Source organism: Sminthopsis crassicaudata, chromosome 2 (genome assembly GCF_048593235.1).
Source record: "Sminthopsis crassicaudata isolate SCR6 chromosome 2, ASM4859323v1, whole genome shotgun sequence".
Classification (NCBI taxonomy): domain Eukaryota; kingdom Metazoa; phylum Chordata; class Mammalia; order Dasyuromorphia; family Dasyuridae; genus Sminthopsis; species Sminthopsis crassicaudata.
This window is the reverse complement of record NC_133618.1, coordinates 236,462,117-236,477,273: the sequence shown is the minus strand read 5'-3', so window position 1 is coordinate 236,477,273 and position 15,157 is coordinate 236,462,117. Positions and strand designations below refer to the sequence as shown.

The 15,157-nt window shown below is 35.9% G+C and overlaps 1 protein-coding gene and 1 long non-coding RNA gene across 11 annotated transcripts in view; one reads left to right on the top strand and one right to left on the bottom strand.

Annotated features, from left to right (window-relative positions):
- NFATC2 (nuclear factor of activated T cells 2) overlaps window positions 1-15,157 on the top strand; it is a 274,601-nt gene that overhangs the window by 180,097 nt on the left and 79,347 nt on the right. For 6 of the 10 annotated variants that reach the window (XM_074288612.1, XM_074288610.1, XM_074288611.1 and 3 more), the window contains one exon: window positions 428-6,060. The exons of 2 other annotated variants lie outside the window; for them this stretch is intronic. In XM_074288612.1, coding sequence (XP_074144713.1) covers window positions 428-483 — 56 coding nt within the window. In that variant the 3' untranslated portion in view covers window positions 484-6,060. Of the gene's footprint in view, window positions 1-427; window positions 6,061-15,157 lie in introns of those variants that run through there. 2 more of the 10 variants (XM_074288609.1, XM_074288607.1) reach the window with 1 other exon arrangement.
- LOC141555611 (uncharacterized) overlaps window positions 1-15,157 on the bottom strand; it is a 110,882-nt gene that overhangs the window by 43,645 nt on the left and 52,080 nt on the right. The window contains exon 2 of the long non-coding RNA XR_012486279.1: window positions 2,198-2,297. This is a non-coding gene — a long non-coding RNA (uncharacterized LOC141555611). The remainder of the gene's footprint in view (window positions 1-2,197; window positions 2,298-15,157) is intronic.

The following is a 15,157-nucleotide window of genomic DNA, read 5'->3' as shown; positions in this document are numbered from 1 at the left end:
GTATTTATGTGGGAATGACAATTTGGTATCTTATAGAGAAAGTAAAAAAAATGTGTTCAGTGAAATATAGAGGGAGAGATGACCAGAGAAAACTGTAGCTTATTTCAAAGATGTTTTCTGATCAGACTCACTTAGGTTCTGCAAAAAACATTTGGCATCATTGTTAACATTTACATTAACCCACTAATGAGGTAATTGAGGCACTTATTAACATTTTCAGACAAAAAGTGCCACTGTATCAGGAGGAAGTTCTATGTTGAAAGGGTGTCAAATGTGTAACTTTAATGGGAAAAAAGTTTTTTAAAATGCCGAAACTTCAAGATACTGTTTTAAATTATAGAAAGTAACTTGACCCTGAAAGTAACCATTGTATCTGTATCCTCTCATTCCCCCCCTACTCTCTCTTTCTCTCTCTCTTATTTTGTAGTTAATGAAATTATCAGGAAGGAATTTTCTGGATTTCCTGCCAAAAATCAGACGTAGAAGAAGTGATTAGCAAGACAACATTTATTGAATGCTTCCGTAACTGGCCTCTTGGACCCTTCTACTGCCCCTACCTACCACCTTCTGTTTCCTTTACTATTCATCTCAAGGCCTGGATTCAACATGACGAACAATGTATTGGCATAAAGCTGACTTTCTTGATTAAGGAGCTCGCCACCTTTCTCTGTAAACATCAGAAGGGACAGTCTTCCTTTTTTCCCCCCCAAAGATCATTTTGTTTGACCTTAATCATGTATCAACCACATACTGTGTTGCCTGCTGAAAAAAAAAAAAAAAAAAAAAAAAAGAATGAAAGAAATAATGAAAACACCCTACTGGAACTCTCCGCTGAAGCAAGTGACATTAGCCGGGACAGAGAGCGGGAGGGAGGAGAAGGGAAAATGGAGATAGCATGCACTTTGATGAAAAATTAAACCCCAGCACTTCCATTCATTTTTCTAGGGCAGAGCTCCTGTGCCTTTTGAAGGAAAGGAGTGCTGAGAACACCCAACCCAAAGGAAAATGATTAAAGTTTCCAGCACCACAGCCTGAAGATCTCAAAGCACTGGGGGAAAATGGAGAAGATGGAACTTGACTATTCTTTCATAGGATTGTTCTATTCCCTGCTGTCATTGGGGCCTATCCAAAGTTTTTCATTTTTCTTATTCTGGAGTGAAATTGTCTGGCCAATATGAGGGCTCCTATTGGATATTCTTGGTTTCAAGGTGTGATGTTTGTAAATGTTCATTACTTTTTTTTTTTTTTTTCTTTTGCTTCTCAAGCCAACAAGAAGTTAGAGATTGAATTTCCTTGGCTGCCTGATCAATAATCCATGCATGAAGTCTGGTGCTAACATGTAGTTTTAATATACAGGAGAATGTTAACTAAAATAAGTAGGCTACATATAGTATTCCTCTCTCACCTGCAGTTTTACATCTTATTGGCTTTCAAGTGCTTGCTCTTCATTTTATCAGTGAGATTGCTTTTCCACAAAGTGGCAAAAATCTCAAGCATGTGCAATGAATATAAATTTCTATGGAAGGCATAAGAGAACAGGTCAATGGCATGGGAAAAAAACAGGAAATAGGCATTTGATAATTAAGATGATATTAAGTAAGACAATCAATATCCTTAAGTGCTTTTATAGATTTTGTTTTTGTTTTTGCTTTTTCCAGAGGTTTTCTGTGAAGTATGAAATAAGTGAGTTTCCTAAATTACAAGACAGAGTTGACACTGCCATATGACTAAATGCACAGCCAGGGTGGGGTGACTCTTGTCATAAGGGATAGTCTGTTCTTAAGGAAGAAATTTGATAGGTTTGTGCACAGATTCTCCATACACAGAAGGAAATCTTTTCCCAGCAGAAATATCAGAGTATCCAGAAACAAAATCATTTCTGAATATCATTTTTCTCTAACTTTTTAGTCTTTGGTGTTGGGTAATATATTCATGGTCCTAAGAAATCCCAATCACATTTCAGTTTGGTACAAACTCTAGAAATTAGTACCCCTTTTTTATGATACTTCAGTAATAAACAAATGAACTGGCATATTTATGTAGAAAAGCCAAAGCCTTGGCCTTAGATAGTTTGATATATATTCTGATTTCATTCTTTCAAGTGAACCTGCAACAAATAAATTTAGAGAATGCTCAGTTCAGAAAAGCAATCAGCCAGTGGAGGCAACAATAGAGAGTGGAAGGAATAAATACTCACAGTGGATAGAAACCAGGATTAGAGTTTCTGCTTAGCCATTAACTTGTGTGACCTCAGGCAAGTCCACACCTCCTCCCTTTCTGAGCCTTGATTTCCTCATCTGTAAAATAAGGTAGTTGGGATAGGTGATTTCATGTTAAAAGGTTAAGATTCTAACAACATGAGCAATTTTGAAAGTCCTAGACTTCTGTTCATATCACGTCTATAGGAGTTTGGATGTGAACTCAATTTAAGCTACTCTTCAACTGAAATCCCAGCTTTAAAGAAATAACTATTCACTGCTTAATAGAGGAAATCTTCTTGTGGGAGAAAACACAGTTAAATTAAAATTCTTTGGCTTGATTTTTCTTTGCAATGAAAGGTAATAAAAAATTATTTACTGAGACTGAATGTACAATAATAATGGTGCCATGTAAATTGCATCACCAGATCATGCAGTTTTTATAACGAATTAATCAGAGCCCACATAATAAGTGCTTGACAGACTCTATTTTTCATGAAGTACTTCTTGAAGGACACGAAAATTGTGCTTGTAATGCTGACACAGTCAATCAGCTCTTTTCAGGGGTAAAATCAACACTGCCATGATGCTAAACCAAATTATCAGAGGGAAATCAACCATCTGGCATGAGGTGGCTTCCAATGGTGCTTCCAATTGAGATTCTTGAATATATACTTTTCAAAGTTGATCTGGAAGCTGGCTTCTAGTTTGCCATGGTAGAGACCCAAGGAGAGCTCAATGGTGATAGAGAATCATAGAGACTCAACTTCACCATTATATGATATTTCCATTTGTACAATCCAAAGTTAATCTCTTGAGTTCCTGAGAACAGGCTTTGAGGAGACACATTCTCCTTTCACATATTAGAAGTGAATGACATCTCTATTCGAAAGATCTCTTACCAGAGAGGTCAATTCACACTATTCTTTAGAGTCAGCCTTACCTAATGTAAAGCTTTGCTTATATATAACCATACAATCAATATTTATATTTTTCTCCCAGCAACAGTAGGGATCCCAAGATGAATGCATAGTTTCCTTTTTCTTTTAAACCAAATAAAAGCATTAAGAAAAGTAGCAAAGTTAAAGTGCTTCCAGTTACATTAAATTATTCATGTTTTTGCCACTCAGTGTTTCTTACAATAACATTAATACCCAAAGAAATCTCTCTGTAGAAATAAGAGGTTCATCTAGGAAGAGTTAATAGCATTTGGTGAGTAATCTCATCTCACTTTATCTGGACAATAGCCACATTTGCACAGGAGGGAATTCTCTCTTTCCTCAGTTATCTAAATGTTTTACCAAAGTGCCTTCCTGTCATTGTAGCAAAGTCTCTCAACTTCATTGTCCACAGAGTGAACAAAACTAATGCATTTTCCATCAATCTTGTACCATGTTCACAAAACAGGACTTTGGACTAACCAAAGATTCTTTTCTTTCTCTCTTTTTAAAAAAGTTATGTCTTCTTTTCTCCAACAGTAGCCACAAATTGCAGGGTGCGCTTCCATAAACAATTGCACCAAATACTTAACTACAGGAAACAAAACCATCAGTCTTAAAACATAAACAGGCAGGGGGAAAAAAAAAAAAGTTGAATAGGAGCTGACAGTTATCAGGAAAGTAGTGTCAGATACAAATGATAGGAAGAAAGTTTGCCAAGAGAGTAATTGTTCATGAAATATTTTCAGTACAGAAAGAAGCTGTATAACTTCTCAGAATGGACAGGACTATAGGACCTGAAGAGCAGCAATGGAAGGGGTCTATTGCATGTGGATAGAAAGAATGTAGTCAAGTCAAGGTTTGCACTTGCTTTATCAGACTTTGTAAATATGTAATCACCTCTATTCTTCTGATACAAATGTACCATTTTTTTGAATGTAGGATATTTCCAAAGATAGCACTATTATTCTGTATTGTATAAAAATGCTGCTGCTTAATAATATATATCTAAGACAGTTCTCAAAATTAGCCAGCATGTTATTAAAATTTTATTTTATTATCTGTATTTTTTTAAATTTCCCGTGCCTTTATCCACCCCTTTCCTCCAATATTACACCCCTTTTGGGTTAGAAATATTTATAAATGTTTGGAGATTTATCAAGTGTCTAATTTTTTCTACATAATTGTTGGTGAATTTTTTCCTATGAGAAATAATTTTGATTATTGGATAAATATTCCAAATATTCAGAACTCGATTTTTTAGTGACCACCCCTCTCTCTTCTGGAAGAGAGCATTTTCATAGAAAATAGGAGAATAGCAACTATTTCATCCTTACAAGCAATAGTAAATTCAGCCTGGGATTAGGGTGTCATCATGATCTCAGCTGTTTGGAGTTTTGCTTCCAGTTCTCAGGAAGATATGTCAATACTAGGGTGAATATATTATGTTCTTCTTTGGTAATAGAGAAAATTATATTTACAAAGTGTCTACATTTTGGGGGGAAAACCCCAAAACAAAACAACCTGGGGTAGGATATAGACGTAATGCTTCCATTTTCATAATGATTTCAGAAAGAATTAAAAATGACTTAACTGGAATATGACAAGAGATTGGCTGAGCATAAGCTGCTGGTGTGAATAATTAAAAGAGGCCACTGGGATGTCCAAAGCCTTCCTAGTGTAAATATAACTTTGAAGGGCTAATTGTGTTAATCCTTTGTAAGGGACAGGGGATAATTTATATTGATCTCAGAGATCTGTTTGTCTTGAGACTGAAGCACTGGGCAGTTCAGGAACTATTGAGTCCTAGCATTAATGATATTTACTCTACTTTTTAGGACTGGGGTGAGGCTGAATTTATCTTTATTTCAAATTGAAAAAAAACATTTTACAAGTGCTTATAAGGTCCTCTTAAAATTGCTATATTCAATCTAAATTTTTAAGGGGTGTCCTGTAACTTCCTTGGGTTGACAAACCTCCCTGATACTGAAAGATTCTTGACTGTGGCCCTCTTTAGAAAGGAGAAAAAGGCAGAATTTCAAGGTCAAGTGCCACAGATCCACATTAATCAACATTCACAGAATATTTTCACCTGCAAATGGCTTAAAACATAGATTGTTAATATTCTATGATCCCAGCTTTAGCAGTGAATCCAAAAAGTTATTTTTCTTTTCTATATCATAGGAGATCTAAGATTATTATAGATGTCAAACTCTACTTATGCAGCAGTATAAACTCTGCTTGTGTATTTCCCCAGCCAATTGTGCCTAACCAACTTTACAGAAAATGAAAAAAACAAAGCTACAGGCTGATTGTGGAAGCAAGTCCAAGAAGCTGTTGAGATACTTCTGAGAACATCAGAGGTTTCCCCAGAACTTGACCACCCCCTTCCTTTCTTGGCCAGATAAGGCAACAATTGGGAAAATCCAACCCAGCTATTTAAGTGGTTTTCACTTGACCAGAATGATATTGTTTACATATCAGGGCTGGCCACCATGGATGCTATATAGTGATGTATCTGTGTTCACCAGCTACAATTCTGAATTTGACTATCAGAGCTATTGTCCAAGGGGGTTTCTTATTCTGTGGTCCACATAACAGTCAACAGTCTTCTCCTACCACAATTTTACTCATGGGTAAAACATTCCCAGTTTGGACCTGCCAAATAACAGCCTCTGTAGATTCATTTAACAGTGGTCTTCTAAAAGTTCTCCAAAAGCACTGCTTTTTCGAAGTACTAAGGAAAGACTAAGGTTTGGAAAATGCTAACTTTTCAAAGGGGTTCCAATCTGCCACATTCCTATGCAAAATATTTTTTAACCTCCAATATAATGTAGTTTATTTTTGCTATCTGTAAAATATTTTTATATAGCTTGTATTGTGATAGTTTGGCAATAAAACAAAAGATAACTGCTATTGTGAGTTGTCTGTGCATTTCTCTTCCACTTTTTTTTTTTTTTTTTCTCCTACGACCTGACTCAAAAGAGGCCATTTACCTCTGAGTTGACAAACTCTGGTTTACCTCTGGTGTTTATAAAGAAATTATTAGTGGTGTTTTCATATGTTTATCCCTATATCTAAAACTGGCAGTTTTATCCTAGAGAATTAAGACAAATTTCAATTAAAGCTAAACTTATTTTATATTTTTCAATCTTCTGGATAACTTCATTGTACTCTTGGGAGTTTCTATATTGCTGTAGGATTACAGTGCACTGCAAATGGTGACACTAGCTAAGCTTTTGTCTAAAATGGAATTTTATGGAAAGCATATTGTTCAATCCCTAAGTAAACATAAATCCTACAGAGGTGGTCTTTTAGCCTCTTCCTAAATGAATATTTAAAGAGCAAGTGGAAACTCACCAATAATAATAATAACAAACATTTGAATATTGCTTTAAGTTTTGCACAGTAAAAGTACTAATATCATCTCCATTTTATAAATAACACAACTGCAGCAGTTAAGTGATTTGCCCCAGGTCACATAATTAGTAAGGGTTTGAGACCAGATTTAATTTTGGCTTTTTCTGATTCCAGATTTAGCCACTTTTATACCTAGCTCCAAGGCAAGACATTCCACTATTTAAATTATTTGGTAGCTTTTTCTTATTATTGTATCTAAGTATTGTGTTCCTCTCTAATTTCTATCTTTTAGTCCCTAAATCCAATACCATACATCATCCTCTTTGCTTGGCTGAATTGCTGATTTTAAATAGATGCCACCACTGAGGCAGAATTAGTGAAGTAATAAGTGAATTGGATTTGGAGTTGGGAGATCATGATTCAAATTCTGACTCTGCTATTTTACTCTGTTTCAGAATGCTGGCATGTCTCTTAAGCTGAACTTCAGTTTCTTTCTGTACAAATGAGAGTATTGGATAACATGACTTCTAAAATGCCTTTAGCCCTAACCATATAATCTGATGATCTGTAATTGGCCTTCAAGTTTCTATAATATTTGGGCTAGTTAGTTCAAGTTGTAAAGTATGGAACTGAGATCGCCATTTAGAGTCAAAACCTCTCCACTCCCACCCACAAGGGCAGTCAAGTTTGAAAAAAAAAATGTCTCTTCCATTGCTATACAATATCCCTAAGTCTCATAAATCATTAAAGAGCTGAAAAATGTGAGGCAGGTGACCTTCCACACTTAAATACAACTCATTTGTATATCATGGCATCATCTTTTCTGATATCATGGTTCTCTTTGAGAACAAACAAACAACAGACTCAGAGATTTGATCCTATCATTTGTTAAAGGGAAAAGCTAAGGCTCAGAGTAGGGTAGGAATTTATCCACCATTACAAATCATTGCCATTTTGTTCCCAAGAGGCACAAGGTGAGAAAATCTTTCAAGATGAAAAGCTACAAATCAATCAGAACTGTCCATGTGTAACTTCTGCTTACCATCAGGCATAGCGCTTAGAACTTTGGTTTGGATTTTTGATTTTCCCAAAGTAAGGAAATGCCTGGAATATATTCTATCTTCAAGAATGTAGCTGAGCTGATCCATTTTAGGAAGCTAAGTCAATGATACACTAAATGACATCTCAAAAGTCACATAGTTTAGTATGTGTTGGAGGTAAGACTCGAATCCAGGTCTTTCCTGTCTTTTATCTATTTTGCCACACTACCTTTCATTAGACCTAGTAGATACTTAATAAAGTTTGTTCATTTCAACAAACATTTTAAAACACATATTATACCCACAGACACTGTGCTAAGCATAAGGAGAACAAATTTGAAAAAAAGGAAAAACAGTCCTTGCTTTGTTGGTGCTTAAAATGTAATAAGGGAAGACAAACCACAAAAGGAATCTGAAAAGGGGCAATGGATGCTCATTGTAGGTGGGGAGAGCCACTGAAATAGAGGGGATGATGTTCCCTGGAGTTGAAACCAAGCCGAGCTGCTAGGGAAAATGGAGAGTGATCTAGAAGATTCCAAAAGCTCAATGTCTTCTATAAAGGATAGCTTTGGGGAAAGGAAAAAGGTGGGGAGGCGGGTGTGGAGATTTTACTGCTCTACCTTCAACCTTTCAGCCTGAGGGGAGAAACAACTGAGAGAGTAGAGAAGATGTTGAATATCAAAAACTGAATCCATCTGCATGATGATGACATTTCAAGAGATCAAATTATCCTGGGGGAGGTATGAGGTTTCTTGGAATCAAAACCAAGCAAAGAAATAGAAAATATTTTGAGGCCTCATTACAAGAGGATTAATAATCCATTTAAAGAAAGTCATTTGTAGGAGATGGTGACGGCCACTTTCAATCTTTAAAATGTTGTGGTTTCTCAGAATTCAATCCCATAATAATGGTACTATTGTAAAAGTTCATCACTTTAATTACTTTATGTGATTTGATCCTCTGAGGTAGGAAGTGAAATTATTATCTCTGCTTCACAGATAAGAAAAGTGTCAGAAAAGTGAGAAACAGAGCTAAGACTCAAATCTAGGACTTCTGAGGCCATTCAGACCTCTTGCTACTACACCACATCCTGCCCTAATATTTATATTTAAATAGCTGGACTATTCTATTGGAAAACAGGAAAATGCAGCATCTTCATTTATAAAATTCTCTTTTGTCAAATCCTAGTACCCATGTCAAAACTTAAAATTAATACTAAATCCCAACATTAAAAAATTACCTTTTACCACTCTACCTGCAGGGTAGTTTACTTAAATCTTGTGAAGTTCTAACATTCTTAAGACTTATTCTGCTTAAACCATGAGGATATTGTACACAGTAATTGCAATGTCGTTGATCAATTGTGAATAACTTATTAGCTATTTTCAGCAATACAATGATCCAAGACAATTCTGAAGGACTTACAATGAAAGGTATTGTCCAGCTCCAGAGAAAGAACTGGTGGAGTCTGAAGCATTGAAGCATACTTTTTCTTTATTTTATTTTTCTTGTTGCTGGCTTTTTTACTTGTATTTTCATTCACAGTATGATTTACATGGAAATGTTTTGAATGACTACACGTGTATAATATAGATCAAATTGCTCACCTTTCCAATGAGGAGGGAGCAAAGGGAGGAAGAGAATTTTGAACTTGAATTTGAAGGAAAAAAAATTAAAATTGATTTTACATGTAATTGGGGGAAATAAAATACTAAATTTAAAAAGAGTTATTCTGCTCAAAAAGAACTGCAAATATGAACAAGTATCACTCTATACTCATCAAATTATCAAAAATGGGAAAACTCATTGTTGGAGGGACCAGGGCAAGATAGACACACATGGATTCACTGTGGTTGTTTCAATCATTCTGGAAAACAACTTGAAGTTAAGCAAGAAAATCCAGGAAATTGTTCATATTTTAATCTAGAGATTATACTTACCGGAACTATATCTTTTCTCCTCCAGGTTAAGAATAAGAAATAATGCATATGTGTAAAAATATTGAGGTCATTGTCATTTGTGATCATGAAATTCTAGAAATAAAAATATCAGGAAACATACACAAAAAACTGTGCTATATTCATATAATGGAGTATTATTGTTCTGTAAGAAAAGATAAATATGAAAAATTCAGAGAATTATGGGAAAACTTGTCTGAAGTAATGAAGAGTGAATGTCTAAATATCAATATATTCAGTGATGTTATAGTACATATAAAGTTGCAGTAAAGAACAAAATTCTGATCAAATACAAATTACCATTAGTACCTTACTATGTATCATCTAAAGAACAAATCTCTCCTTATTTGCTAATAATCTGTCAACTAATATTTTGGGGGAATCCAGGTTTGTATAGGAGTCAATTTATTATCTCCATGCAGATGATTCTCAAATGTATATATCTTGCCTCAATCTTTTTCCTACACACTAGGCTTTCATCATAGATGAAAAAGGTATTTTGATGGAAAACATACAATTGATTGGATATTGAATGATAAGAGGGAAGAGTCAGAATGATTCCAAGGTTTTTGTACTATTAAATGCCCAATCTTCAACATCCTTCTCCTAACTCCCAAGAATGGTCTGCTGAACATCTTCATTTTACTATTATTGCTTCTTACATGATTCATTCTATTTCATCCCAAATCCAGCCTTCCTTCTAATTTCTCTAATTGCAGAGGGCATTTAATATCTAAAGGCAAATAATTTAAGGATATGATTGAAATGGCTGCCCATAGGGTCAAGCCTGAAAAGGAAAAAAAGGGAAATCAGAATAGAGATTCAAAGAACTGGAGGACACACAGTTAAAACTAACATATGTGCCAGCTACTCAAATATTGTTCTCAAAGATATCAGAATTCAAAGCTAACTCTGTTATTGGGAATGTGAGATGGGTAAGACAAACTGAGTGTATTTCACAAGTTATACATGGAGAAATTTCACAGCAGTGACCAAGTACTTAAGGCTGAAGGCCAATGGTTAAACTTGTCTGTTGGGCAGGTTCCAATAATGAGAACAACAGAAGTCTGCAGTGACTTTGAGGGCACTGATGTTGTATAAGAACCATGAGTCAGGAAAGCTGAATTCTAGTCCTGGCTCTATTAGAAACTCCCACATGACCTTAAGGCAAGTCATTTCTGCAATTTGGGTGCCAGTGTCCTCACCTGTAAACTGAGGGCACTGGATTAAGTTTCAAAACTTTTATTCTAAACATTGTTAGAGATCACACTAGGATAAAAAGCATCAAGAAAAATACAATTCTTATTGTATACTTTGTAAATGGTCATCATATATTCTCCATTCCACTTAAATTGGCTGACTAGTTGTTCACCGTGTAAGGCATTCTGATTCTTGCCTCCATTTTTTGGTGGACATAGTCTGCCTGTGTCTTCCATATGCCCTGCATATGCAGACACACCTTATAGGAACTCTAGCTTCCCACAAAGCATAGCCTACGTGCCACTTCCTACACAAAACCTTTCATGTCCCTCTATATCTCCATTATTTTTCTTTTCTTCCTCCCTCCCCTCTTTTGTCTTCCTTCTCCTACCTCACCCCCTTTTGTCATCTCCCTCCTCTTCTCCCCATCTCCCCTGTCTGTGTCTGTTTTTGTGTCTCTGTCTCTCTCTCCCTGTCTTTCTCTGTGTCTCTCTCTGCCTCTGTTTCTCTGTCTTTCTCTGTATCTCTATCTTTTACTTTGCTTATGCTTAACTGTGTATATGTTGAATATTCTCAATGGAATGTAAGCTCCTTGAGGGCAGGGATAATTTTACTTTTGTCTTTGTAACCCAAGAACCAGTAAAATGATTGAGGCATAGTAGGAGACTTAATAAAGTTTGTTGAACATGTAGCAAAATGAGGCTAAACTGTATCATTTTAACATATATTTTTGCAAATTTCAAAGAGACAGAAATGAATGCCACAGAGAAAGACTTTATTGGAGAAACAATAGCAAGAAGGCTTACTAATCTATAAAATAGATCTTTTTTTTTCCCCTGATTTCAAATCTAGTCTTTTATTACAAGGTCATTATCTCCTCCAATGAACCAGTCCTACTTCTTTACATGCCCACACTGCACATAGGCCATTTCTCCAGAGGAAGCTAGAAGCAACCTGGTTGTCAGTTGCCTTTTTGCACTTTTGCATCAGTCCTGGTCCTCTTCCCTATAAAATACACTCTTCAATTACTACACTGCTTTCCAGAGACAGGTAGACAGGGAGTGGATTTTCCAGATGCCATTTATGAGCCAAAAGTTGTGAAGAGAGATTCAGATGTCTTCGTTCAGCTTTCTGTTTGGCAAAGTGAGGAATCTGTGCTGAAATGGAATAAGCCTTAGCTACCTTATATTGTGTGAGTTTAATCCTACCAGTAATGATTACATTTTGGCTCTGCCTTCTTTCCATCTGGTCTTTTCTCCCAGCTGTGCCTACTGTTAATCCATGTTCTAGTTTAACATTCATGTTGCCGATAAATTAGTTCCCTCATTATATCCTAGGGTTGTCTTCTCCCGTAGAGAGCTCAACATTTCAGGCTGTGATTCTAGGATTCCCTGGCAGAACAGATAGCCCAAACTCTGGAAACCAAAATATGCACTTCACAAAGCTATATCTGACATAGGTAGATAGGTCTTGCTTTGCATTTCTACATCTGCATCAAGTGTCATGATCACCCAGTTAAGGCATAGTGATCCAGAAGTTTTTACATTGATATATTCATTCAGTTAAATGAGTAAAGAGCTCAGTTCTGGGTCCTGAAAAAATTGCAAAGATTAAATAAAGCACAGATTCTGCTCTCATGAAGGTTACAGTGTAGAAGTAAGAACTGATAAATAACTCCAATACAACATGACAAATAGTAAGGGATAGTGAAGGCCATAGGATGATGTAGAAGAAAAAGAGCATGATGTAGATTTGGGGAGATCTAGGTTTAATTCCTAACTCTGGCACATTATGACCCTGACCAAGTCATTTGACTTCTCAGTGCCCTAGATAATTATCTAAGTATAAATTGTAGAGCAGGTGTCAGTCTACAATGGCAAATAGAGTTTCCCTAATGGAAGCACCCCACACTGATAACATCGGGTCCCAGTAAAAAAGAAATAAATAATTACAGGCCTTGTTAAAAAAAAAAGATAAATGCAGAAGAAGTGGTGAAAAACAAGTTTTCTGTTTTCCAATATGTGGAGAAGTCATTACATCATTTTCTTTTTGATAAACTTGAGAAAAAATGATAATTTTTCGAAGTGAGTAATTCTTCCTTATGCTCTTTCCAATGTCAAGCTCTTCTATTTGGGATCCATTCATCTATATTTTTGAAACATAGAAACACATATATTGGAAGTCTTTTGTTCTAATTTTGTAATTAATCATTTATTTAATAATTCAAATATTTAATATGAGAATTTGTTCCAAAGACTTCTCCCTGAGGGTGTCCTATTGTAGCATCATTGACAGATGAATAAATGGATTAAGGAATCAATGGGATATTCAGTGTTCATATAGCTATGTAGAATATCAAATTAAACTACCATTTTAATGTCTAAACCAATGTTTACCATTGACAGAGTAGTAACACTTGACTATCAAATCAAAATTTCCCAATTTTAAGAAAATGACCATTTGATTCAACTAAAATTAGGTTTGGAAGTGAAAAGAGAACACGAGTGTTTAGCTATTTCATCTCTACCATCTTCTAACTCTTGATTATGGGTTCATATCCTGACTCCAGTACTTACTTGACTATATGAACCATGGGTAGTTTAGTTAACTTTCCTGATTTCCACTCCTATAAACAGGAGAAAAAATATTTATGGTTCTATTCATAGCATTGTTGCAAGGATCAACTGAGTTTAATATGTAAAATATTTTGAAAATCTTAAAGTATTATGTAAATGTCAGCTATTATAGTGATATATTGGATAGAGTCAGGAAAACCTGAGTTCAAATCTGCTTTCATACACTTTCTAGATGTGTGACTTTGGGCAAATCATGTAACTTCTCTCAGCCTCAGTTTTTCCATCTATAAAATGGGGTTATTAATAACAGCATCTTCCTCTTAGGGTTGTTGTGAGGATCAAATTATGTAATATTTATAAAGAACTTGTGTTAGTTGTTATTATTCTATAATAATAATAACTACTGATAATGCAAGAGGTTATCTTTTCCTCCCTTGCCAAGCCCAGAGAAAATATTACACAACATAAAACAAAAATAAAGCTGCTATTGGGAGTGAAATCAGTTGTAAGTTTTCCTTAATAAGAATGAAGACTGGACTTCATAATCGTCAAAGCCAAGTATTTACACTATCAAGTTAGTTCATCTTATCTCAGCCAATATTTACATTGTGACAGGTGGAAAGATGAACAATAAGAGGCATGGTCCTACTTTCAAGAAGCTTACAATCCAATTGCTATCTTACTGATTCCCCATCCAATAAATGAGGGAATGATTCTAGACCTTCTCTTATCCAACACTCAGTAAGTTTTATCTTTTCCAAACACTCCACACAGTTCTCAAGGTATAACTCCCATCTTTAAGAAGATAAAGGGTATTTGACTCAAACTTTTGAATTCATTCATCTTCTGTTCAATACCTCCAACATTAACAGGTGAAAGTGATCTCACTTTCTCATTTTTTCAACTTTCCTAGAGTACTTTGTTGGGATTTCTCCTTGCCATATCTCCACTGCCTTTGAACATACTTTTGTGTGGTGTGTGTGTGTGTGTGTGTGTGTGTGTGTGTGTGTAGATATGTTAGTCTGTCTATTAAAATGTTTGAAATTGAGAAAATTGACACAGAGTTAAGTGACTTACTCAGGATCACATGGCTATTAAGTGTCTGAGGTTAGATTTGAACTCAAGAAGATGTGTCTTACTAATTGTAGGCTCAGCATTCTACCCACTTTGCTACCTCACTGTCCCGAAAATCCACCATATTAGACTGTCTTCTTAATTTGTGGAGGACTTCACTCTCTTCTTTAACATCTTCAATCCCTCCCTCCCATGGTTTTTCAATAAACTTAGTCTTCCCTATCCTGAAAAGTACCTTTATTTGATTCAGCAGTCACCTTTAGCATTGTCACAACTATAGTCTCCAAAGTGATGACTACTAGACTTGTCCCTTAAGTCTACTGTCAGAGAGGAAGTGAGTGCCTGAGGGCCTTGGGAATGACGTGGATTCATTCTGGGGGTCTGGTCCAGTTACTCTTGGGGAGCACCCAAGTAGCTGTATCTAGGTCACAGCATGGCATCTTTCATGACTAAGTCCCTTCCCACCCAAATGAGTAGGGCTCAAGTACCAGGCCTATCCACAGAAAAGGAACAAAAGAGTGTGTGGTTGGGGAAAAGAGCTAAGTCTGGCCCTCTTCAAGAAACCTCAGTGCATTCTGTCATTTCTGCGGCCAACCTCAGTGACACACCACCGTCTGAGGTTGATGGCAAGACACAGAACTGGCTTCTCAGGGGGCAGACAGTGCCCAGTAACAAAGCCAGGATGAATTGGGGAGAAACTGTGAAGTAGAAAGAAGCAGCTTTCAGTATGTCTCCATATCATTTTCTGTACCCTTCCATTCTAGTCCTGCCATGGTCTTTCTACACACTGAATTTATTTTCATTGATGCTACA